The sequence below is a fragment of the Aplidium turbinatum genome, chromosome 4 (genome assembly GCF_918807975.1).
Source record: "Aplidium turbinatum chromosome 4, kaAplTurb1.1, whole genome shotgun sequence".
Classification (NCBI taxonomy): domain Eukaryota; kingdom Metazoa; phylum Chordata; class Ascidiacea; order Aplousobranchia; family Polyclinidae; genus Aplidium; species Aplidium turbinatum.
In genome coordinates this window covers 26478910-26505741 of record NC_137475.1, presented here as the reverse complement: position 1 = coordinate 26505741, position 26832 = coordinate 26478910, and the positions used below count along the sequence as shown (strand labels likewise).

At 35.6% G+C, this 26832-nt stretch overlaps 1 protein-coding gene across 1 annotated transcript in view; it reads right to left on the bottom strand.

The window, feature by feature from the left end:
- The window catches only part of LOC145769018 (uncharacterized), a 155818-nt gene that overhangs the window by 50184 nt on the left and 78802 nt on the right, over positions 1-26832 (bottom strand). Inside the window, exons 131-186 of the mRNA XM_082580617.1 lie at positions 25393-25553; positions 24980-25084; positions 24686-24805; positions 24121-24228; positions 23476-23580; positions 23012-23197; positions 22518-22643; positions 22034-22138; positions 21682-21801; positions 21499-21606; positions 21225-21332; positions 20566-20733; positions 20293-20448; positions 19881-19985; positions 19587-19706; positions 19001-19108; positions 18356-18460; positions 17892-18077; positions 17396-17521; positions 16913-17017; positions 16561-16680; positions 16378-16485; positions 16114-16221; positions 15728-15895; positions 15455-15610; positions 15042-15146; positions 14748-14867; positions 14183-14290; positions 13538-13642; positions 13074-13259; positions 12578-12703; positions 12095-12199; positions 11743-11862; positions 11560-11667; positions 11296-11403; positions 10910-11077; positions 10637-10792; positions 10224-10328; positions 9930-10049; positions 9365-9472; positions 8720-8824; positions 8256-8441; positions 7760-7885; positions 7276-7380; positions 6924-7043; positions 5671-5853; positions 4444-4551; positions 4170-4277; positions 3784-3951; positions 3511-3666; positions 3101-3205; positions 2807-2926; positions 2242-2349; positions 1667-1771; positions 606-791; positions 110-235 (exon numbers count right to left, since the gene is read on the bottom strand). Of these exons, the coding sequence (XP_082436743.1) occupies positions 110-235; positions 606-791; positions 1667-1771; positions 2242-2349; positions 2807-2926; positions 3101-3205; positions 3511-3666; positions 3784-3951; positions 4170-4277; positions 4444-4551; positions 5671-5853; positions 6924-7043; positions 7276-7380; positions 7760-7885; positions 8256-8441; positions 8720-8824; positions 9365-9472; positions 9930-10049; positions 10224-10328; positions 10637-10792; positions 10910-11077; positions 11296-11403; positions 11560-11667; positions 11743-11862; positions 12095-12199; positions 12578-12703; positions 13074-13259; positions 13538-13642; positions 14183-14290; positions 14748-14867; positions 15042-15146; positions 15455-15610; positions 15728-15895; positions 16114-16221; positions 16378-16485; positions 16561-16680; positions 16913-17017; positions 17396-17521; positions 17892-18077; positions 18356-18460; positions 19001-19108; positions 19587-19706; positions 19881-19985; positions 20293-20448; positions 20566-20733; positions 21225-21332; positions 21499-21606; positions 21682-21801; positions 22034-22138; positions 22518-22643; positions 23012-23197; positions 23476-23580; positions 24121-24228; positions 24686-24805; positions 24980-25084; positions 25393-25553 (7154 nt within the window). The remainder of the gene's footprint in view (positions 1-109; positions 236-605; positions 792-1666; positions 1772-2241; positions 2350-2806; positions 2927-3100; positions 3206-3510; positions 3667-3783; positions 3952-4169; positions 4278-4443; positions 4552-5670; positions 5854-6923; positions 7044-7275; positions 7381-7759; positions 7886-8255; positions 8442-8719; positions 8825-9364; positions 9473-9929; positions 10050-10223; positions 10329-10636; positions 10793-10909; positions 11078-11295; positions 11404-11559; positions 11668-11742; positions 11863-12094; positions 12200-12577; positions 12704-13073; positions 13260-13537; positions 13643-14182; positions 14291-14747; positions 14868-15041; positions 15147-15454; positions 15611-15727; positions 15896-16113; positions 16222-16377; positions 16486-16560; positions 16681-16912; positions 17018-17395; positions 17522-17891; positions 18078-18355; positions 18461-19000; positions 19109-19586; positions 19707-19880; positions 19986-20292; positions 20449-20565; positions 20734-21224; positions 21333-21498; positions 21607-21681; positions 21802-22033; positions 22139-22517; positions 22644-23011; positions 23198-23475; positions 23581-24120; positions 24229-24685; positions 24806-24979; positions 25085-25392; positions 25554-26832) is intronic.

The window sequence follows — 26832 nt, the reverse complement described above, 5'->3', positions numbered from 1 at the left end:
GAAATACATCTTTACCAAATTATTCAAAGCATTCATACCAAATTATGAAAATACATCTTTACCAAACCATTTCATGTAAGCCAATTGCTGGTTCTTCCAACATACTCACCTTACTAATCATTTCTGATACTTTTCTTGCATGCTCGTGCTCAGGATGAGATATGGTGACATCATTTGGTGCTTTCCCTAGCATTTCGTCCTTATACTTCATTTTATAAAGTGGTTCAGAGGATAACTGAAAATTATTATCCCAAATTAAAAAGCCATCATAGGTCCATTGGAAAGCATGAAATACAACATTATGTAAGTTTCTTGGATATACAGAATATCGTCTGCCATGTCACATAAGTGTTAGAAACAAGCCAGTGGTAAAGCAGCTTGTAAACACACGTCAGCATGAAGACACTGCTGGAAAATCAATGTCAAGACAACAAATCCGTCATTGACGTGTTCCGTAATTTCATCTCGTTTGACAAATGAAAATATGCAAAAGATTTCCATCAATTCCAGTTAACCAAAGGCATACGTTGGATTTTACGAGGACTCGCTGTGGTGACCACTCATACATTGCATCTTGGCGAACAGATGACACCGTTTCAACTTACCACTGAAGCGCGAATAGCTTGAGACAGTTTCTGATCTTGCAAGTCGATATTATAAACGTCCATTCGTTTCTTAGCAGCTTTCGTGTATTGTTTGTTGCTGAGAATCGACTTGACCAAGTTAGAAACTTCCATCTCTGGAGTTATTTCCAACGGCTTGTATTCTCTGATGTACTCTCGATAGACAGGCTGAAACAAAACCACCCATCGTAGTTCAGTCGTTGTGTCAATCTAAAACAATCTCACAAGCAGTGCCGGTCTTAGGGTATTTCGGGCCCTGTGCAGAATATGCTTTGCGGGCCCCAATGACAATGATCCAATTCAATAGCCTAGCTAGGTATTTTGAAAGGGAGGGGGGGTGGTTTGACTGTCGACGGGCGATGCCTGATGGCGTGTTCGCCGAAGGCGACACCCAACGGCGGGTGGTTTAGGGGATCTACCCCAGGAATTTATGAACAAATACTTAGAATTTGGGGCATTCTGAGAGCATGTTCAACAAAAATTTGGGTATGAATATTACTGTAAAATGGTGCTGTCCGCTGTCAACAAAATCAAATTTCAACCTATTTCGTCCCTTAAAAAGATCGAGAAAAATTTTGCAATATATGCGGCAACTCCGATCAGCAACTTCGGCTCTGTTGTTTTTCTCTCTCGATCTTTTCAGAGAATGAAATAGGTTGCAGCCGTTGAGTCTCTATGTTTTCTTGTTGCTAATTCCTTTGTTGAATTTTTCTATTGGAAATTACAAAATTACTGCATTTTCTAAGTAAATTGCGGGCCCCCTAATTTGGGGGCTCTGTGCGATCGCACGGTTTGCACACCCCAAAGACCGGCACTGCTCACAAGAACTGCAAAACATCATTGAAATCTGTTGCGAAACTATGTCATTATTACCAGGTTAATACAATGTGTATACCGTTTTGGTGGCATGTGCGAAAACAATGAGCATTCTTCATAAAGGTTTGATCAAGCAAAGGTAAACGTTTCATTTTGCATACAAAATAGTCAATTTCGAATTGAGTTTCAAAACCAGTGAAATGCTTATGTAGAAGCCTATAACGCACGTCATGCAGTTTATCCATGTCTTTATGAGTGTCATACAAATCCGTCTCAGTGTATTTATATTTGTTCTTTCCAATATCTTCAGCATCTTTCTTTTTGTAATTCGCCTGCATAATCAAAAAACCTTTGAAATCTTGAACTTTTAAAATAGAAAATGAAATCATAAAACAACAATGGTAAACAATATTGAAACGAAGGTGTTATCATTTTCGACATTAAAGTCAATCATAATCATGCGAATCGTGCAGTGCAGTTTTGCATTCAGTCGAAACATGTTTAAAAATATACGATTTTATGTAAGGTATACAATACGGCAACCGCAGCTTTCTACTTGTTGCTGCTAGTTGCTGCAATTATTGTCTTATTTGTACATATGAAAATTCACACAAATTCAAAACTAGCTTGTTATGAGTGAATGAGTCATTTTATCACCACTATCATGTACACCGTCCGTGGCCATAGTTTGCACTGTGAAATGTGGCGTTATATAAATGCTATTGTTACTACGTACGAAATACGGACTTTTAGCGATACCACGACTATTGCAATTGGTTGTTCACTTTATGACGTCACTCACATCACTTTGCATTTCACTTGACTTCACCGCGGTTTCATAGCCAGGTGTGATGTGCACAGGATAATATAATAAGTCTCTGTCGCCCATGTATTCCTCCTTGTACTTTATCTGTTCAGAGATAAAACGAATTAATTCACTAAATGCTACTATATTATACTTTTCAAGTCAACTATAGCGCTACTTGCAACTATTATTATTCAAACATATGGATCAGAATACTCACGATTCGTCACGTCGAATGGGGTCAAAAATAAGTGACCAATTAGGCGAACTAAACCTTAATGCAAACAATCAACGCAAAAGCTGCCAACTTCCAATTATTACTCCAAGTTGGCTTTGCTTTGAGAGCTCTCTTGCCATTATATCCTGCTAAACTTTCGATATATTTTAAACAGCAACATCACTTCGCTCAACAAATTACCTTGTTAAAGATATAAAGAGGAGGTGACCAATCAGACAAACCGAAATGAACTCAAAGTTAGGAACTTTGCTGGGCCTCCAATGTGACGAATTAAGCGAATTGGTCAATTAGACGATTTTTATTGCAATTTTAAATCGAACTCACATCAGAAACTAAATCCGATGCTTTAATCCCTTGTTGTACCACCGGATGATCTTTACTATCCATTGTTTGGAATCCACGATAAGCATCAATAACATTTCTTTTTTGTTTCTGGTACTGGACCTGATAAAATAGTAACAAGACAACACAATCAAAATCATAACGCAAAACATCGTTAGTGTTTTCATTGCTACTTTTATCGCACGATATTGGTTTAGAGCTGTTAATATCAATGCAGAATGTCCACAATATAGCATAGTTGAAAATCGACTTAAAATATCGTAAGGGGTAACTTACATCACTGGCATTATTGGTAGATTGCTTTGCTTGTTTGAGTTCAGGCGTATCAGGTGTAAGTGTGTACTTGTGACGAGCAGGTTCATCTTTCTTCACATATTCGATCTATTTGAAAAATAGTAATATATCAAAAACTGAACAAACATTGTTCATTTAATCGAGATCATAGTAAGTGAATCAAAATGTTTTTCAAGCATGTATTCAACGCTCCATGTTTACACATCAAGACGGCGAGAAATCGAAACTGTAACACAAATCGAGACATCGCAAGTTACGTATACATGCAAATACTCAAGACATGTCCAATGATCGGAGAATTCGCAAATAATTAGAAAACCACAAATCTTTGACACCTCATTCGGGCAAACAAATTAAGCAGAAGGACAAGATGCACAAGTGGTGCTTCGTACCTTGCTCGACATTTTGGAAACATTCTTTGCATGATCATGTTCAGGATAAGAGTTGGCAAGATCTGCTGGTGCAGCTCCTTTCAAATTCTCGTTGTAATCACGAAGATAATTGTTTCTTGAAAGTAAATCATTGACCATCACCGCGTGAGTGATTTCCTGAAAGCAATTATATTTTTAAATCAAAATGCTTCTTAACAAAACAACATTATGTGTCACTCTTTCGCAGAAGGTCCTTTTTCTACATAACGACATGAAACCCATAATTAAACTTACTGGTAATTCGATATCGAGATGGTATTTGTGCATCAAATTCTTGGCTATTTGTTGATAAATTGAAGGTTTCAGTGGCTTCAATTGGTCAGCTATAACCATCTCTTGCGTTTGAGGTATAGAAGAGAAATCGGTTTCCAGCATTTTCTTTCCATCTTCTCTGTACGCTTTCTATAATGATATGTGAACAAGTGGTTAGCACAAATGCTAAGTAAATGAAAAGCGACACAAAGATTTTACAACTGGAGATGTTTTCTCAACTTATTCTCGGCAAAAATAGTTTCTCTAAATTTTATAGCTTACTCATAAAACGATATAAGTACAGGCCTAGTCGGTGCAACAGGTGTATGCGTACTCCATATATACCAAACTAATTTTGAATGTCTTACATCCGAAGATACTTTGTCAGTCTCTTGTGCAACTTTATAACCTCCTGTAGCTCTGATGTCAAAACGATTTTTGTCCTTTTCTTTTTCATACTTTTCTTTGTAGGAAACCTTGAAAAATATAAGTTATGACAAAAACATCAAAGTTAAACTGTGTTAAATAACTTAAATATCTAGCTACGCCTGAAAGTGCTTTAATACAACTTCTCTAGAACGTCTCATCTAATATAATTTCGAAGCAAATTTAGCACTACTGCCTTGCTTACAAAACACATACGTCGTTTGTTGCTTTCTTGACGTCAGTTGTTGCTTCATAACCGGGAGTGATATGAACCGGATAGTAGACGTTTTGCTTGTCGCTTTCCCAATCTTCTTTGTAAGGAATCTGATAAAACAAGTAGATGCTTTCATGTCAAAATCAACCCTTTACAGGCGGCGAAGACTATCTCTCGTTATTTGTTAGTGATTTTTTTGTAAATTGTAGTTTTTAGTCCAACTAAGAATATTTTATTAAAAAAATTTAAAAATTTAATTTCTTTGTTTGTTTTTTATTATGTTCCCAAAATGGGAACGTTGGCATGTAAAGGTACCAAAACATATCGTAACGTGTTTTGTATTTGAATACGACGTAAGCTTGGGTAGCCTACTTTATTCGATACAATAGCATTGAAAAAGACAATAAACAAAATTACACACGTTTAAGAGATCCACAAACAACAAATGTACTTTCTACCATGTAACTGTACTTACTACAACTATATACCCTGTCACTAACTTTATTTTTGGTGGTATACGTCACTGCATAACGTATTCATCCGTTTTTCGCATTTTGTGCATCGCGACCTTGTATTTTTCATGTACACTACACATCTTCCTTGTGATGATGATACAAGAAAATGATTCAACGAGTCGAATCGCACGGTTGCAAACGGAGGTGCAGTAGGTTCCCTAAGTCGACACCTAGGTTTCTTCACTTCCACCAATGACCGAGCAATCTCGCGCCTGAGCTGAAGGGGGTTTTCAGAACATTGTTTTCCGTGATATTAAAAACGGAAGGCAGCTACAATTTGAAAGGTTGACAATATGGGCAAAAATATTCCACCACCATTTTTTCAATCGAAGACGTGGCCGGTAAGAAGATAGCAACTTGTCACATACATCCACACTCCCCATTCCCTGATTGTACATAGCAATCATAAATGGTTGTGTCACTGATTTTTTCTTATGTTTTATTTTTCGTTGAACTGTTTGAGTTGGTGCTACACCGCAGTAATTGCTTGCAACAGCGACAGCACAATTATCGTTCCATCTGGCACAAATTACAATGCCGTCTGATCAGTAATCAAATTCTCCTCTAGGCTTTTTCTGGAAGGTTTTCTCACTGGAGAGAGGACAGGAACCGGTCCTGTTCCCTCTAATTGTACCACATGGCTTGTGAAAAAATTGTCAAAGAGAATAATATGTTGGTCTTTGCGGCAACACATGACAACATTGTCTCAACTACGTGTGTTCCCAAAGGTTTAGCTCTTTCATCTTTACCGCAGTAGATTTCGAAGTTGTAGGGATAACCATCGGAGCTACACAACATCCGTAACTTGTAACCAAACTTTACTGGCTTTCCATTTATATATTGTTTTGTACTGTGTAGTCCTCGATAAGGAACCATCGATTCGTCAATGGTTAGTGACTGGTGAAATGTACCAAATTGTTGACAATTTGTCCTTAGCATATCTAACAACGGCAGTAGCCTACCTTGGCCATTTTAGACTGAGCTAGATTGTGATTGTCAGCCAGGTGCAAGTACGTTTTTATATTGCGGAAACGGTCTCTGCTTATGGTCTTAGAAAATATTGGTGCCTCCGGCTCCATGCCATCTGCTGTGCACCAATAGTCATTTTCTGATAGAAGACTGTGGTAGTGTGGTAACCACTGACAGTAATTAGTAAGCCAATAAGTTTTCTCATATCAACCTCATCAACTTTGAAGTTTATCATATTCTTGTCTCTCCTTGTATATAAGCTTGTTTGCTCTACGAGTAAAGAGAACATGTCATCAGCAAAGAACAGAGAAAATATCTCAAACATGCTTTTCTCTCCATGAGCTTGAACCTTTTCGGATTGATGCAGTTCTTTCGGGTCGCTCAGTGATGTTTTGTCTTTTTTTTTTCGTCATCTGCAAGCTCTTTTCGTTCTTTCGATAGAAGTCATAGAAGTGTTTTCTGCTTAAGATCAAGCTGTGAAAACATCAAGCTGTGACAGCATCAAGCTGTGAAAGTGTTCTCTTGGTAAAAGTAGTGAGAACTTTTTTGAGATAAACTCCGTTATTTGTGTATCACATGTTGCCAACGTTCCCATTTTTGGAACAACGTATAAAATTAATTATGTGAAGAAAAATGTTAAAAATAACGAAACAAATGGTAGGGGAAACAAGTTATTAGTAATAATCTCACATAAAAAACGCAAATATTTTGAAAAAAAGTTTGATTTGTGTTTTCGAGAAGCACTTTTTTTCGAAAGATGAAAAATATGATTTTTGACTAAATCCATCGCTTTCACAAAGGAAAAATTTTGCAAATATTATTTTTTCAACAAATGCATCTGAAACAATAATCATTCAACAACAATATCCAAAACAAATTTTTTAAAAATGAAGTCTGTGTAATGCTGTGAGTGACTTCAACCCCATGTTCCCATTTTGGGAACGTTGGCGTGTAAAGGGTTAAAGAGAACATGGTATGACTCATAACTTAAAACTTACGTTGGATGTTAATGCCGCGGATTTAATTCCTTGTTGTACAATTGGATGATCTCTGCTATCCATTGTTTGGAATCCACGATAAGCATCAATAACGTCTCTTTTCTGCTTCTGGTAGTCGATCTAAAATGCACAATAATAAGCTCGGTCTATTCATTTATTTTGGAAAATTAAAAACAGCAAATTAATGATTTGAAAAAGAATAACATTTCATTTAGACCAAGTCAGAGATGTTCGATTGGGAGAAACAAGTCACCCATCTTTTATCGGTTTTCTATCACACAGTATATTCTAATCAACATTTCAAATAATGAAATGTGATAAAATGTTCAATTGATTTCAAAGTGAAACATACATCGCTAGCAATCTTTGTCGATTCTTTAGCCCTGATAAATTCTGGAGCATCCACTGGTAGATGATGGTGAGGTAATAACTCTTCCGCTTCTTTCACGTAATTTGGCTGTATGCGAAGAGAAGAACACAGATTTTCATTGAGAATGTGAATTAATTTGGTATGTTTTGTGCTTTTTCATCATATTGTCGCCAAAAATCAATTGAAGTGAAATTTCAAATATTTCAAATAATCTTCATCGAACTTGAAACAGTTGGAAGCATAAGCTGGTTACTTCTTTGGATGAAGTGACATTGTGAATTTGTATAGTCCATCTTGGTCCAAACAGTCATCAGACTTGTGGTATAATAAAACAAAATGAAACCTTCAAAACCATCTATCCGTACTCATTTTATTAATTATTTCCCTCATGAAAAACATCTTTACCAAATTATTCAAAGCAAGCCATTTTATGTAAGCCAATTGCTGGTTCTTCCAACATACTCACCTTACTAATCATTTCTGATACTTTTCTTGCATGCTCGTGCTCAGGATGAGATATGGTGACATCATTTGGTGCTTTCCCTAGCATTTCGTCCTTATACTTCATTTTATAAAGTGGTTCAGAAGATAACTGAAAATTGTTATCCCAAATTAAAAAGCCATCATATGCCCATTGGAAAGCATGAAATACAACATTATGTAAGTTTCTTGGATATACAGAATATCGTCTGCCATGTCACATAAGTGTTAGAAACAAGCCAGTGGTAAAGCAGCTTGTAAGCACACGTCAGCATGAAGACACTGCTGGAAAATCAATGTCAAGACAACAAATCCGTCATTGACATGTTCCGTAATTTCATCTCGCTTGACAAAGGAAAATATGCAAAAGATTTCCATAAATTGCAGTTAACCAAAGGCATACGTTGGATTTTACGAGGACTCGCTGTGGTGACCATTCATACATTGCATCTTGGCGAACAGATGACACCGTTTCAACTTACCACTGAAGCGCGAATAGCTTGAGACAGTTTCTGATCTTGCAAGTCGATATTATAAACGTCCATTCGTTTCTTAGCAGCTTTCGTGTATTGTTTGTTGCTGAGAATCGACTTGACCAAGTTAGAAACTTCCATCTCTGGAGTTATTTCCAACGGCTTGTATTCTCTGATGTACTCTCGATAGACAGGCTGAAACAAAACCACCCATCGTAGTTCAGTGGTTGTGTCAATCTAAAACAATCTCACAAGGACTGCGAAACATCATTGAAATCTGTTGCGAAACTCTGTCATTATTACCAGGTTAATACAATGTGTATACCGTTTTGGTGGCATGTGCGAAAACAATGAGCATTCTTCATAAAGGTTTGATCAAGCAAAGGTAAACGTTTCATTTTGCAAACAAAATAGTCAATTTCGAATTTAGTGTCAAAACCAGTGAAATGCTTATGTAGAAGCCTATAACGCACGTCATGCAGTTTATCCATGTCTTTATGAGTGTCATACAAGTCCGTCTCAGTGTATTTATATTTGTTCTTTCCAATATCTTCAGCATCTTTCTTTTTGTAATTCGCCTGCATAATCAAAAAACCTCTGAAATCTTGAACTTTTAAAATAGAAAATGAAATCATAAAACAACAATGGTAAACAATATTGAAACGAAGGTGTTATCATTTTCGACATTAAAGTCAATCATAATCATGCGGATCGTGCAGTGCAGTTTTGCATTCAGTCGAAACATAAAGATTTATAAAAATTTTTGTTAACTCAAGACAAGATTTGTATAATTTTCAACCGAATGTAAATTGTGGAAGTTTAAAAATATACGATTTTATGTAAGGTACAATACGGCAACCGCAGCTTTCTACTTGTTGCTGCTAGTTGCTGGAATTATTGTCTTATTTGTACATATGAAAATTCACACAAATTCAAAACTAGCTTGTTGTGAGTGAATGGATCATTTTATCACCACTATCATGTACACCGTCCGTGGCCATAGTTTGCACTGTGAAATGTGGCGTTATATAAATGCTATTGTTACTACGTACGAAATACAGACTTTTAGCGATACCACGACTATTACAATTAGTTGTTCACTTTATGACGTCACTTACATCACTTTGCATTTCACTTGACTTCACCGCGGTTTCATAGCCAGGTGTGATGTGCACAGGATAATATAATAAGTCTCTGTCGCCCATGTATTCCTCCTTGTACTTTATCTGTTCAGAGAAAAAACGAATTAATTCACTAAATGCTACTATTATACTTTTCAAGTCAACTATAGCACTACTTGCAACTATTATTATTCAAACATATGGATCAGAATACTCACGACTTGTCACGTCAAATGGGGTCAAAAATAAGTGACCAATTAGGCGAACTAAACCTTAATGCAAACAATCAACGCAAAAGCTGCCAACTTCCAATTATTACTCCAAGTTGGAATTGTTTTGAGAGCTCTCTTGCCATTATATCCTGCTAAATTTTCGATATATTTTAAACAGCAACATCACTTCGCTCAACAAATTACCTTGTTAAAGATATAAAGAGGAGGTGACCAATCAGACAAACCGAAATAAACTCAAAGTTAGGAACTTTGCTGGGTCTCCAAAATGTGACGAATTAAGCGAATTGGTCAATTAGACGATTTTTACTGCAATTTTAAATCGAACTCACGTCAGAAACTAAATCCGATGCTTTAATCCCTTGTTGTACCACCGGATGATCTTTACTATCCATTGTTTGGAATCCACGATAAGCATCAATAACATTTCTTTTTTGTTTCTGGTACTGGACCTGATAAAATAGTAACAAGACAACACAATCAAAATCATAACGCAAAACATCGTTAGTGTTTTCATTGCTACTTTTATCGCACGATATTGGTTTAGAACTGTTAATATCAATGCAGAATGTCCACAAAATAGCATAGTTGAAAATCGACTTAAAATATCGTAAGGGGTAACTTACATCACTGGCATTATTGGTAGATTGCTTTGCTTGTTTGAGTTCAGGCGTATCAGGTGTAAGTGTGTACTTGTGACGAGCAGGTTCATCTTTCTTCACATATTCAATCTATTTAAAAAAGAATAGCAATAATTGCGAAACTGAACAAGTATTGTTAACTTAATCGAGTTCATAGTAAATGAATCATAATGTTTTTCAAGCATGTATTCAACGCTCCATGTTTACACATCAAGACGGCGAGAAATCGAAACTGCAACACAAATCGAGACATCGCAAGTTACGTATACATGCAAATACTCAAGACATGTCCAATGATCGGAGAATTCGCAAATAATTAGAAAACCACAAATCTTTGACACCTCATTCGGGCAAACAAATTAAGCGGAAGGACAAGATGCACAAGTGGTGCTTTGTACCTTGCTCGACATTTTGGAAACATTCTTTGCATGATCATGTTCAGGATAAGAGTTGGCAAGATCTGCTGGTGCAGCTCCTTTCAAATTCTCGTTGTAATCACGAAGATAATTGTTTCTTGAAAGTAAGTCATTGACCATCACCGCGTGAGTGATTTCCTGAAAGCAATTATATTTTTAAAACAAAATGTTTCTTAACAAAACAACATTATGTGTCACTCTTTTGCAGAAGGTCCTTTTTCTACATAACGATATGAAACCCATAATTAAACTTACTGGTAATTCGATATCGAGATGGTATTTGTGCATCAAATTCTTGGCTATTTGTTGATAAATTGAAGGTTTCAGTGGCTTCAATTGGTCAGCTATAACCATCTCTTGCGTTTGAGGTATAGAAGAGAAATCGGTTTCCAGCATTTTCTTTCCATCTTCTCTGTACGCTTTCTATAATGATATGTGAACAAGTGCTTAACACAAATGCTAAGTAAATGAAAAGCGACACAAAGATTTCACAACTGGAGATGTTTTCTCAACTTATTCTCGGCAAAAATAGTTTCTCTAAAATTTAAAGCTTACGCATAAAACGATATAAGTACAGGCCTAGTCGGTGCAACAGGTGTATGCGTACTCCATATATACCAAACTAATTTTGAATGTCTTACATCCGAAGATACTTTGTCAGTCTCTTGTGCAACTTTATAACCTCCTGTAGCTCTGATGTCAAAACGATTTTTGTCCTTTTCTTTTTCATACTTTTCTTTGTAGGAAACCTTGAAAATATAAGTTATGACAAAAACATCAAAGTTAAAACTGTGTTGAATAGCTTAAATATCTGAAAGTGCTTTTATACAACTTCACAAAAACGTCTCATCTAATATAACTTCGAAGCAAATTTAGCACTACTGCCTTGCTTACAAAACACATACGTCGTTTGTTGCTTTCTTGACGTCAGTTGTTGCTTCATAACCGGGAGTGATATGAACCGGATAGTAGACGTTTTGCTTGTCGCTTTCCCAATCTTCTTTGTAAGGAATCTGATAAAACAAGTAGATGCTTTCATGTCAAAATCATTAAAGAGATCATGTTATGACTCATAACTTAAAACTTACGTTGGATGTTAATGCCGCGGATTTAATTCCTTGTTGTACAATTGGATGATCTCTGCTATCCATTGTTTGGAATCCACGATAAGCATCAATAACGTCTCTTTTCTGCTTCTGGTAATCGATCTAAAATGCACAATAATAAGCTCGGTCTATTCATTTATTTTGGAAAATTAAAAACAGCAAATTAATGATTTGAAAAAGAATAACATTTCATTTAGACCAAGTCAGAGATGTTCAATTGGGAGAAACAAGACACCCATCTTTTATCGGTTTGCTATCACACAGTATATTCTAATCAACATTTCAAATAATGAAATGTGATAAAATATTCAATTGACTTCAAAGTGAAACATACATCGCTAGCAATCTTTGTCGATTCTTTAGCTCTGATAAATTCTGGAGCATCCACTGGTAGATGATGGTGAGGTAATAATTCTTCCGCTTCTTTCACGTAATTTGGCTGTATACGAAAAGAAAAACACAGATTTTCATTGAGAATGTGAATTAATTTGGTATGTTTTGTGCTTTTTTATCATATTGTCGCCAAAATCAATTGAAGTGAAATTTTAAATATTTCAAATAATCTTCATCGAACTTGAAACAGTTGGAAGCATAAGCTGGTTGCTTCTTTAGATAAAGTGACATTGTGAATTTGTATAGTCCATCTTGGTCCAAACAGTCATCAGACTTGTGGTATAATAAAACAAAATGAAACCTTCAAAACCATCTATCCGTACTCATTTTATTAATTATTTCACTCATGAAAAACATCTTTACCAAATGATTCAAAGCAAGCCATTTCATGTAAGCCAATTGCTGGTTCTTCCAACATACTCACCTTACTAATCATTTCTGATACTTTTCTTGCATGCTCGTGCTCAGGATGAGATATGGTGACATCATTTGGTGCTTTCCCTAGCATTTCGTCCTTATACTTCATTTTATAAAGTGGTTCAGAAGATAACTGAAAATTGTTATCCCAAATTAAAAAGCCATCATATGTCCATTGGAAAGCATGAAATACAACATTATGTAAGTTTCTTGGATATACAGAATATCGTCTGCCATGTCACATAAGTGTTAGAAACAAGCCAGTGGTAAAGCAGCTTGTAAGCACACGTCAGCATGAAGACACTGCTGGAAAATCAATGTCAAGACAACAAATCCGTCATTGACATGTTCCGTAATTTCATCTCGCTTGACAAAGGAAAATATGCAAAAGATTTCCATAAATTGCAGTTAACCAAAGGCATACGTTGGATTTTACGAGGACTCGCTGTGGTGACCATTCATACATTGCATCTTGGCGAACAGATGACACCGTTTCAACTTACCACTGAAGCGCGAATAGCTTGAGACAGTTTCTGATCTTGCAAGTCGATATTATAAACGTCCATTCGTTTCTTAGCAGCTTTCGTGTATTGTTTGTTGCTGAGAATCGACTTGACCAAGTTAGAAACTTCCATCTCTGGAGTTATTTCCAACGGCTTGTATTCTCTGATGTACTCTCGATAGACAGGCTGAAACAAAACCACCCATCGTAGTTCAGTGGTTGTGTCAATCTAAAACAATCTCACAAGGACTGCGAAACATCATTGAAATCTGTTGCGAAACTCTGTCATTATTACCAGGTTAATACAATGTGTATACCGTTTTGGTGGCATGTGCGAAAACAATGAGCATTCTTCATAAAGGTTTGATCAAGCAAAGGTAAACGTTTCATTTTGCAAACAAAATAGTCAATTTCGAATTTAGTGTCAAAACCAGTGAAATGCTTATGTAGAAGCCTATAACGCACGTCATGCAGTTTATCCATGTCTTTATGAGTGTCATACAAGTCCGTCTCAGTGTATTTATATTTGTTCTTTCCAATATCTTCAGCATCTTTCTTTTTGTAATTCGCCTGCATAATCAAAAAACCTCTGAAATCTTGAACTTTTAAAATAGAAAATGAAATCATAAAACAACAATGGTAAACAATATTGAAACGAAGGTGTTATCATTTTCGACATTAAAGTCAATCATAATCATGCGGATCGTGCAGTGCAGTTTTGCATTCAGTCGAAACATAAAGATTTATAAAAATTTTTATTAACTCAAGACAAGATTTGTATAATTTTCAACCGAATGTAAATTGTGGAAGTTTAAAAATATACGATTTTATGTAAGGTACAATACGGCAACCGCAGCTTTCTACTTGTTGCCGCTAGTTGCTGGAATTATTGTCTTATTTGTACATATGAAAATTCAGACAAATTCAAAACTAGCTTGTTGTGAGTGAATGGGTCATTTTATCACCACTATCACGTACACCGTCCGTGGCCATAGTTTGCACTGTGAAATGTGGTGTTATGTAAATGCTATTGTTACTACGTACGAAATACAGACTTTTAGCGATACCACGACTATTGCAATTAGTTGTTCACTTTATGACGTCACTCACATCACTTTGCATTTCACTTGACTTCACCGCGGTTTCATAGCCAGGTGTGATGTGCACAGGATAATATAATAAGTCTCTGTCGCCCATGTATTCCTCCTTGTACTTTATCTGTTCAGAGAAAAAACGAATTAATTCACTAAATGCTACTATTATACTTTTCAAGTCAACTATAGCACTACTTGCAACTATTATTATTCAAACATATGGATCAAAATACTCACGACTTGTCACGTCAAATGGGGTCAAAAATAAGTGACCAATTAGGCGAACTAAACCTTAATGCAAACAATCAACGCAAAAGCTGCCAACTTCCAATTATTACTCCAAGTTGGAATTGTTTTGAGAGCTCTCTTGCCATTATATTCTGCTAAATTTTCGATATATTTTAAACAGCAACATCACTTCGCTCAACAAATTACCTTGTTAAAGATATAAAGAGGAGGTGACCAATCAGACAAACCGAAATAAACTCAAAGTTAGGAACTTTGCTGGGTCTCCAAAATGTGACGAATTAAGCGAATTGGTCAATTAGACGATTTTTACTGCAATTTTAAATCGAACTCACGTCAGAAACTAAATCCGATGCTTTAATCCCTTGTTGTACCACCGGATGATCTTTACTATCCATTGTTTGGAATCCACGATAAGCATCAATAACATTTCTTTTTTGTTTCTGGTACTGGACCTGATAAAATAGTAACAAGACAACACAATCAAAATCATAACGCAAAACATCGTTAGTGTTTTCATTGCTACTTTTATCGCACGATATTGGTTTAGAACTGTTAATATCAATGCAGAATGTCCACAAAATAGCATAGTTGAAAATCGACTTAAAATATCGTAAGGGGTAACTTACATCACTGGCATTATTGGTAGATTGCTTTGCTTGTTTGAGTTCAGGCGTATCAGGTGTAAGTGTGTACTTGTGACGAGCAGGTTCATCTTTCTTCACATATTCAATCTATTTAAAAAAGAATAGCAATAATTGCGAAACTGAACAAGTATTGTTAACTTAATCGAGTTCATAGTAAGTGAATCAAAATGTTTTTCAAGCATGTATTCAACGCTCCATGTTTACACATCAAGACGGCGAGAAATCGAAACTGCAACACAAATCGAGACATCGCAAGTTACGTATACATGCAAATACTCAAGACATGTCCAATGATCGGAGAATTCGCAAATAATTAGAAAACCACAAATCTTTGACACCTCATTCGGGCAAACAAATTAAGCGGAAGGACAAGATGCACAAGTGGTGCTTTGTACCTTGCTCGACATTTTGGAAACATTCTTTGCATGATCATGTTCAGGATAAGAGTTGGCAAGATCTGCTGGTGCAGCTCCTTTCAAATTCTCGTTGTAATCACGAAGATAATTGTTTCTTGAAAGTAAGTCATTGACCATCACCGCGTGAGTGATTTCCTGAAAGCAATTATATTTTTAAAACAAAATGTTTCTTAACAAAACAACATTATGTGTCACTCTTTTGCAGAAGGTCCTTTTTCTACATAACGATATGAAACCCATAATTAAACTTACTGGTAATTCGATATCGAGATGGTATTTGTGCATCAAATTCTTGGCTATTTGTTGATAAATTGAAGGTTTCAGTGGCTTCAATTGGTCAGCTATAACCATCTCTTGCGTTTGAGGTATAGAAGAGAAATCGGTTTCCAGCATTTTCTTTCCATCTTCTCTGTACGCTTTCTATAATGATATGTGAACAAGTGCTTAACACAAATGCTAAGTAAATGAAAAGCGACACAAAGATTTTACAACTGGAGATGTTTTCTCAACTTATTCTCGGCAAAAATAGTTTCTCTAAAATTTAAAGCTTACGCATAAAACGATATAAGTACAGGCCTAGTCGGTGCAACAGGTGTATGCGTACTCCATATATATCAAACTAATTTTGAATGTCTTACATCCGAAGATACTTTGTCAGTCTCTTGTGCAACTTTATAACCTCCTGTAGCTCTGATGTCAAAACGATTTTTGTCCTTTTCTTTTTCATACTTTTCTTTGTAGGAAACCTTGAAAATATAAGTTATGACAAAAACATCAAAGTTAAAACTGTGTTGAATAGCTTAAATATCTGAAAGTGCTTTTATACAACTTCACAAAAACGTCTCATCTAATATAACTTCGAAGCAAATTTAGCACTACTGCCTTGCTTACAAAACACATACGTCGTTTGTTGCTTTCTTGACGTCAGTTGTTGCTTCATAACCGGGAGTGATATGAACCGGATAGTAGACGTTTTGCTTGTCGCTTTCCCAATCTTCTTTGTAAGGAATCTGATAAAACAAGTAGATGCTTTCATGTCAAAATCATTAAAGAGATCATGTTATGACTCATAACTTAAAACTTACGTTGGATGTTAATGCCGCGGATTTAATTCCTTGTTGTACAATTGGATGATCTCTGCTATCCATTGTTTGGAATCCACGATAAGCATCAATAACGTCTCTTTTCTGCTTCTGGTAGTCGATCTAAAATGCACAATAATAAGCTCGGACTATTCATTTATTTTGGAAAATTAAAAACAGCAAATTAATGATTTGAAAAAGAATAACATTTCATTTAGACCAAGTCAGAGATGTTCAATTGGGAGAAACAAGACACCCATCTTTTATCGGTTTGCTATCACACAGTATATTCTAATCAACATTTCAAATAATGAAATGTGATAAAATATTCAATTGACTTCAAAGTGAAACATACATCGCTAGCAATCTTTGTCGATTCTTTAGCTCTGATAAATTCTGGAGCATCCACTGGTAGATGATGGTGAGGTAATAACTCTTCCGCTTCTTTCACGTAATTTGGCTTTATACGAAAAGAAAAACACAGAGTTTCATTGAGAATGTGAATTAATTTGGTATGTTTTGTGCTTTTTTATCATATTGTCGCCAAAATCAATTGAAGTGAAATTTTAAATATTTCAAATAATCTTCATCGAACTTGAAACAGTTGGAAGCATAAGCTGGTTGCTTCTTTAGATAAAGTGACATTGTGAATTTGTATAGTCCATCTTGGTCCAAACAGTCATCAGACTTGTGGTATAATAAAACAAAATGAAACCTTCAAAACCATCTATCCGTACTCATTTTATTAATTATTTCACTCATGAAAAACATCTTTACCAAATTATTCAAAGCAAGCCATTTCATGTAAGCCAATTGCTGGTTCTTCCAACATACTCACCTTACTAATCATTTCTGATACTTTTCTTGCATGCTCGTGCTCAGGATGAGATATGGTGACATCATTTGGTGCTTTCCCTAGCATTTCGTCCTTATACTTCATTTTATAAAGTGGTTCAGAAGATAACTGAAAATTGTTATCCCAAATTAAAAAGCCATCATAGGTCCATTGGAAAGCATGAAATACAACATCATGTAAGTTTCCTGGATATACAGAATATCGTCTGCCATGTCACATAAGTGTTAGAAACAAGCCAGTGGTAAAGCAGCTTGTAAGCACACATCAGCATGAAGACACTGCTGGAAAATCAATGTCAAGACAACAAATCCGTCATTGACATGTTCCGTATTTTCATCTGGTTTGACAAATGAAAATATGCAAAAGATTTCCATAAATTGCAGTTAACCAAAGGCATACGTTGGATTTTACGAGGACTCGCTGTGATGACCATTCATACATTGCATCTTGGCGAACAGATGACACCGTTTCAACTTACCACTGAAGCGCGAATAGCTTGAGACAGTTTCTGATCTTGCAAGTCGATATTATAAACGTCCATTCGTTTCTTAGCAGCTTTCGTGTATTGTTTGTTGCTGAGAATCGACTTGACCAAGTTAGAAACTTCCATCTCTGGAGTTATTTCCAACGGCTTGTATTCTCTGATGTACTCTCGATAGACAGGCTGAAACAAAACCACCCATCGTAGTTCAGTCGTTGTGTCAAGCTAAAAAAATCTCACAAGGAATGCGAAACATCATTGAAATCTGTTGCGAAACTCTGTCGTTGTTACCAGGTTAATACAATGTTTATACCGTTTTGGTGGCATGTGCGAAAACAATGAGCATTCTCTATAAAGGTTTGATCAAGCAAAGGTAAACGTTTCATTTTGCAAACAAAATAGTCAATTTCGAATTTAGTGTCAAAACCAGTGAAATGCTTATGTAGAAGCCTATAACGCACGTCATGCAGTTTATCCATGTCTTTATGAGTGTCATACAAATTCGTCTCAGTGTATTTATATTTGTTCTTTCCAATATCTTCAGCATCTTTCTTTTTGTAATTCGCCTGCATAATCAAAAAACCTCTGAAATCTTGAACTTTTAAAATAGAAAATGAAATCATAAAACAACAATGGTAAACAATATTGAAACGAAGGTGTTATCATTTTCGACATTAAAGTCAATAATAATCATGCGGATCGTGCAGTGCAGTTTTGCATTCAGTCGAAACATAAAGATTTATAAAAATTATTATTAACGCAAGACAAGATTTGTAAAACTTTCAACCGAATGTAAATTGTGCAAGTTTAAAAATATACGATTTTATGTAAGGTACAATACGGCAACCGCAGCTTTCTACTTGTTGCCGCTAGTTGCTGGAATTATTGTCTTATTTGTACATATGAAAATTCACACAAATTCAAAACTAGCTTGTTATGAGTGAATGGGTCATTTTATCACCACTATCATGTACACCGTCCGTGGCCATAGTTTGCACTGTGAAATGTGGCGTTATATAAATGCTATTGTTACTACGTACGAAATACAGACTTTTAGCGATACCACGACTATTACAATTAGTTGTTCACTTTATGACGTCACTTACATCACTTTGCATTTCACTTGACTTCACCGCGGTTTCATAGCCAGGTGTGATGTGCACAGGATAATATAATAAGTCTCTGTCGCCCATGTATTCCTCCTTGTACTTTATCTGTTCAGAGAAAAAACGAATTAATTCACTAAATGCTACTATTATACTTTTCAAGTCAACTATAGCACTACTTGCAACTATTATTATTCAAACATATGGATCAGAATACTCACGATTCGTCACGTCGAACAGCTCATACGACGAAGAAGAAATGGGGTCAGAAATAAGTGACCAATTAGGCGAACTAAACCTTAATGCAAACAATCAACGCAAAAGCTGCCAACTTTCAATTATTACTCCAAGTTGGAATTGTTTTGAGAGCTCTCTTGCCATTATATCCTGCTAAATTTTCGATATATTTTAAACAGCAACATCACTTCGCTCAACAAATTACCTTGTTAAAGATATAAAGAGGAGGTGACCAATCAGACAAAGCAAAGTGAACTCAAAGTTAGGAACTTTGCTGGGCCTCCAATGTGACGAATTAAGCGAATTGGTCAATTAGACGCTTTTTACTGCAATTTTAAATCGAACTCACGTCAGAAACTAAATCCGATGCTTTAATCCCTTGTTGTACCACCGGATGATCTTTACTATCCATTGTTTGGAATCCACGATAAGCATCAATAACATTTCTTTTTTGTTTCTGGTACTGGACCTGATAAAATAGAAACAAGACAACACAATCAAAATCATAACGCAAAACATCGTTAGTGTTTTCATTGCTACTTTTATCGCACGATATTGGTTTAGAACTGTTAATATCAATGCAGAATGTCCACAATATAGCATAGTTGAAAATCGACTTAAAATATCGTAAGGGGTAACTTACATCACTGGCATTATTGGTAGATTGCTTTGCTTGTTTGAGTTCAGGCGTATCAGGTGTAAGTGTGTACTTGTGACGAGCAGGTTCATCTTTCTTCACATATTCGATCTATTTAAAAACAATTGCATAAATTCATAAACTGAACAAACATTGTTCATTTAATCGAGATCATAGTAAGTGAATCAAAATGTTTTTCAAGCATGTATTCAACGCTCCATGTTTACACATCAAGACGGCGAGAAATCGAAACTGCTACACAAATCGAGACATCGCAAGTTACGTATACATGCAAATACTCAAGACATGTCCAATGGTCGGAGAATTCGCAAATAATTAGAAAACCACAAATCTTTGACACCTCATTCGGGCAAATAAATTAAGCGGAAGGACAAGATGCACAAGTGGTGCTTTGTACCTTGCTCGACATTTTGGAAACATTCTTTGCATGATCATGTTCAGGATAAGAGTTGGCAAGATCTGCTGGTGCAGCTCCTTTCAAATTCTCGTTGTAATCACGAAGATAATTGTTTCTTGAAAGTAAGTCATTGACCATCACCGCGTGAGTGATTTCCTGAAAACAATTATATTTTTAAAACAAAATGCTTCTTAACAAAACAACATTATGTGTCACTCTTTTGCAGAAGGTCCTTTTTCTACATAACGACATGAAACCCATAATTAAACTTACTGGTAATTCGATATCGAGATGGTATTTGTGCATCAAATTCTTGGCTATTTGTTGATAAATTGAAGGTTTCAGTGGCTTCAATTGGTCAGCTATAACCATCTCTTGCGTTTGAGGTATAGAAGAGAAATCGGTTTCCAGCATTTTCTTTCCATCTTCTCTGTACGCTTTCTATAATGATATGTGAACAAGTGCTTAACTAGGGATTGTAGATCATAGGGATGCGAAACTTCATCCGCTTTTGACTTATCCGCAACACTAGAAGGATTACGTTTTTTTGTAATTTACAAAATATTTTACTTTTTATGGGTTTTATAAGAAGAGTGAAGTGGGTTTTAAAGTAATTTAAGGTTTTTAGTTGAAAGCAAGCCAGCAGTAAAGCGTAATAAAAATGTCAAATTGGCAATTGACCCTTCTAATGTTGAAAGAACAACGGAGTTGCGCGTCCCGTAATGTACCGTCCCTAGCTTAACACAAATGCTAAGTAAATGAAAAGCGACACAAAGATTTTACAACTGGAGATGTTTTCTCAAATTATTCTCGGCAAAAATAGTTTCTCTAAAATTTAAAGCTTACGCATAAAACGATATAAGTACAGGCCTAGTCGGTGCAACAGGTGTATGCGTACTCCATATATACCAAACTAATTTTGAATGTCTTACATCCGAAGATACTTTGTCAGTCTCTTGTGCAACTTTATAACCTCCTGTAGCTCTGATGTCAAAACGATTTTTGTCCTTTTCTTTTTCATACTTTTCTTTGTAGGAAACCTTGAAAAATATAAGTTATGACAAAAACATCAAAGTTAAACTGTGTTAAATAGCTTAAATATCTAGCTACGCCTGAAAGTGCTTTAATACAACTTCTCAAGAACGTCTCATCTAATATAATTTCGAAGCAAATTTAGCACTACTGCATTGCTTACAAAACACATACGTCGTTTGTTGCTTTCTTGACGTCAGTTGTTGCTTCATAACCGGGAGTGATATGAACCGGATAGTAGACGTTTTGCTTGTCGCTTTCCCAATCTTCTTTGTAAGGAATCTGATAAAACAAGTAGATGCTTTCATGTCAAAATCATTAAAGAGAACATGGTATGACTCATAACTTAAAACTTACGTTGGATGTTAATGCCGCGGATTTAATTCTTTGTTGTACAATTGGATGATCTGTGCTATCCATTGTTTGGAATCCACGGTAGGCATCAATAACGTCTCTTTTCTGCTTCTGGTAATCGATCTGAAATGTACAATAATAAGCTCGGTCTATTCATTTATTTTGGAAAATTAAAAAAATTAAATTAATGATTTGAAAAAGAATAACATTTCATTTAGACCAAGTCAGAGATGTTCAATTGGGAGAAACAAGTCACTCATCTTTTATCGGTTTGCTATCACACAGTATATTCTAATCAACATTTCAAATAATGAAATGTGATAAAATATTCAATTGATTTCAAAGTGAAACATACATCGCTAGCAATCTTTGTCGATTCTTTAGCTCTGATAAATTCTGGAGCATCCACTGGTAGATGATGGTGAGGTAATAACTCTTCCGCTTCTTTCACGTAATTTGGCTGTATGCGAAAAGAAAAGCACAGAGTTTCATTGAAAATGTGAATTAATTTGGTATGTTTTGTGCTTTTATATCGTATTATCGCCAAAAATCAATTGAAGTGAAATTTAAACTATTTCAAATCATCCTCATCGAACTTGAAACAGTTGGAAGCATAAGCTGGTTACTTCTTTAGATAAAGTGACATTGTGAATTTGTATAGTCCATCTTGGTCCAAACGGTCATCAGACTTATGGTATAATAAAACAAAATGAAACCATCAAAAACATCTATCCGTACTCATTTTATTAATTATTTCACTCATGAAAAACATCTTAACCAAATTATTCAAAGCAAGCCATTTCATGTAAGCCAATTGCTGGTTCTTCCAACATACTCACCTTACTAATCATTTCTGATACTTTTCTTGCATGCTCGTGCTCAGGATGAGATATGGTGACATCATTTGGTGCTTTCCCTAGCATTTCGTTCTTATACTTCATTTTATAAAGTGGTTCAGAAGATAACTGAAAATTGTTATCCCAAATTAAAAAGCCATCATATGTCCATTGGAAAGCATGAAATACAACATTATGTAAGTTTCTTGGAATATATAATTCGTCTGCCATGTCACATAAGTGTTAGAAACAAGCCAGTGGTAAAGCAGCTTGTAAGCACACGTCAGCATGAAGACACTGCTGGAAAATCAATGTCAAGACAACAAATCCGTCATTGACATGTTCCGTATTTTCATCTCGTTTGACAAATGAAAATATGCAAAAGATTTCCATAAATTGCAGTTAACCAAAGGCATACGTTGGATTTTACGAGGACTCGCTGTGGTGACCACTCATACATTGCATCTTGGCGAACAGATGACACCGTTTCAACTTACCACTGAAGCGCGAATAGCTTGAGACAGTTTCTGATCTTGCAAGTCGATATTGTAAACGTCCATTCGTTTCTTAGCAGCTTTCGTGTATTGTTTGTTGCTGAGAATCGACTTGACCAAGTTAGAAACTTCCATCTCTGGAGTTATTTCCAACGGCTTGTATTCTCTGATGTACTCTCGATAGACAGGCTGAAACAAAACCACCCATCGTAGTTCAGTGGTTGTGTCAAGCTAAAAAAATCTCACAAGGAATGCGAAACATCATTGAAATCTGTTGCGAAACTCTGTCGTTGTTACCAGGTTAATACAATGTGTACACCGTTTTGGTGGCATGTGCGAAAACAATGAGCATTCTTCATAAAGGTTTGATCAAGCAAAGGTAAACGTTTCATTTTGCAAACAAAATAGTCAATTTCGAATTTAGTGTCAAAACCAGTGAAATGCTTATGTAGAAGCCTATAACGCACGTCATGCAGTTTATCCATGTCTTTATGAGTGTCATACAAGTCCGTCTCAGTGTATTTATATTTGTTCTTTCCAATATCTTCAGCATCTTTCCTTTTGTAATTCGCCTGCATAATCAAAAAACCTCTGAAATCTTGAACTTTTAAAATAGAAAATGAAATCATAAAACAACAATGGTAAACAATATTGAAACGAAGGTGTTATCATTTTCGACATTAAAGTCAATCATAATCATGCGGATCGTGCAGTGCAGTTTTGCATTCAGTCGAAACATAAAGATTTATAAAATTTTTTATTAACTCAAGACAAGATTTGTATAATTTTCAACCGAATGTAAATTGTGGAAGTTTAAAAATATACGATTTTATGTAAGGTACAATACGGCAACCGCAGCTTTCTACTTGTTGCCGCTAGTTGCTGGAATTATTGTCTTATTTGTACATATGAAAATTCACACAAATTCAAAACTAGCTTGTTGTGAGTGAATGGGTCATTTTATCACCACTATCATGTACACCGTCCGTGGCCATAGTTTGCACTGTGAAATGTGGCGTTATGTAAATGCTATTGTTACTACGTACGAAATACAGACTTTTAGCGATACCACGACTATTGCAATTAGTTGTTCACTTTATGACGTCACTCACATCACTTTGCATTTCACTTGACTTCACCGCGGTTTCATAGCCAGGTGTGATGTGCACAGGATAATATAATAAGTCTCTGTCGCCCATGTATTCCTCCTTGTACTTTATCTGTTCAGAGAAAAAACGAATTAATTCACTAAATGCTACTATTATACTTTTCAAGTCAACTATAGCACTACTTGCAACTATTATTATTCAAACATATGAATCAGAATACTCACGACTTGTCACGTCAAATGGGGTCAAAAATAAGTGACCAATTAGGCGAACTAAACCTTAATGCAAACAATCAACGCAAAAGCTGCCAACTTTCAATTATTACTCCAAGTTGGAATTGTTTTGAGAGCTCTCTTGCCATTATATCCTGCTAAATTTTCGATATATTTTAAACAGCAACATCACTTCGCTCAACAAATTACCTTGTTAAAGATATAAAGAGGAGGTGACCAATCAGACAAACCGAAATAAACTCAAAGTTAGGAACTTTGCTGGGTCTCCAAAATGTGACGAATTAAGCGAATTGGTCAATTAGACGATTTTTACTGCAATTTTAAATCGAACTCACGTCAGAAACTAAATCCGATGCTTTAATCCCTTGTTGTACCACCGGATGATCCTTACTATCCATTGTTTGGAATCCACGATAAGCATCAATAACATTTCTTTTTTGTTTCTGGTACTGGACCTGATAAAATAGTAACAAGACAACACAATCAAAATCATAACGCAAAACATCGTTAGTGTTTTCATTGCTACTTTTATCGCACGATATTGGTTTAGAACTGTTAATATCAATGCAGAATGTCCACAATATAGCATAGTTGAAAATCGACTTAAAATATCGTAAGGGGTAACTTACATCACTGGCATTATTGGTAGATTGCTTTGCTTGTTTGAGTTCAGGCGTATCAGGTGTAAGTGTGTACTTGTGACGAGCAGGTTCATCTTTCTTCACATATTCAATCTATTTAAAAAAGAATAGCAATAATTGCGAAACTGAACAAGTATTGTTAACTTAATCGAGTTCATAGTAAATGAATCATAATGTTTTTCAAGCATGTATTCAACGCTCCATGTTTACACATCAAGACGGCGAGAAATCGAAACTGCAACACAAATCGAGACATCGCAAGTTACGTATACATGCAAATACTCAAGACATGTCCAATGATCGGAGAATTCGCAAATAATTAGAAAACCACAAATCTTTGACACCTCATTCGGGCAAACAAATTAAGCGGAAGGACAAGATGCACAAGTGGTGCTTTGTACCTTGCTCGACATTTTGGAAACATTCTTTGCATGATCATGTTCAGGATAAGAGTTGGCAAGATCTGCTGGTGCAGCTCCTTTCAAATTCTCGTTGTAATCACGAAGATAATTGTTTCTTGAAAGTAAATCATTGACCATCACCGCGTGAGTGATTTCCTGAAAGCAATTATATTTTTAAAACAAAATGTTTCTTAACAAAACAACATTATGTGTCACTCTTTTGCAGAAGGTCCTTTTTCTACATAACGATATGAAACCCATAATTAAACTTACTGGTAATTCGATATCGAGATGGTATTTGTGCATCAAATTCTTGGCTATTTGTTGATAAATTGAAGGTTTCAGTGGCTTCAATTGGTCAGCTATAACCATCTCTTGCGTTTGAGGTATAGAAGAGAAATCGGTTTCCAGCATTTTCTTTCCATCTTCTCTGTACGCTTTCTATAATGATATGTGAACAAGTGCTTAGCACAAACGCTAAGTAAATGAAAAGCGACACAAAGATTTTACAACTGGAGATGTTTTCTCAACTTATTCTCGGCAAAAATAGTTTCTCTAAAATTTAAAGCTTACTCATAAAACGATACAAGTACAGGCTTAACCGGTGCAACAGGTGTATGCGTACTCCATATATATCAAACTAATTTTGAATGTCTTACATCCGAAGATACTTTGTCAGTCTCTTGTGCAACTTTATAACCTCCTGTAGCTCTAATGTCAAAACGATTTTTGTCCTTTTCTTTTTCATACTTTTCTTTGTAGGAAACCTTGAAAAATATAAGTTATGACAAAAACATCAAAGTTAAACTGTGTTAAATAGCTTAAATATCTAGCTACGCCTGAAAGTGCTTCAATACAACTTCTCAAGAACGTCTCATCTAATATAATTTCGAAGCAAATTTAGCACCACTGCATTGCTTACAAAACACATACGTCGTTTGTTGCTTTCTTGACGTCAGTCGTTGCTTCATAACCGGGAGTGACATGAACAGGATAGTAGACGTTTTGCTTGTCGCTTTCCCAATCTTCTTTGTAAGGAATCTGATAAAACAAGTAGATGCTTTCATGTCAAAATCATTAAAGAGAACATGGTATGACTCATAACTTAAAACTTACGTTGGATGTTAATGCCGCGGATTTAATTCCTTGTTGTACAATTGGATGATCTCTGCTATCCATTGTTTGGAATCCACGATAGGCATCAATAACGTCTCTTTTCTGCTTCTGGTAATCGATCTAAAATGCACAATAATAAGCTCGGTCTATTCATTTATTTTGGAAAATTAAAAACAGCAAATTAATGATTTGAAAAAGAATAACATTTCATTTAGACCAAGTCAGAGATGTTCGATTGGGAGAAACAAGTCACCCATCTTTTATCGGTTATTCTAATTAATATTTCAAATAATGAAATGTGATAAAATATTCAATTGATTTCAA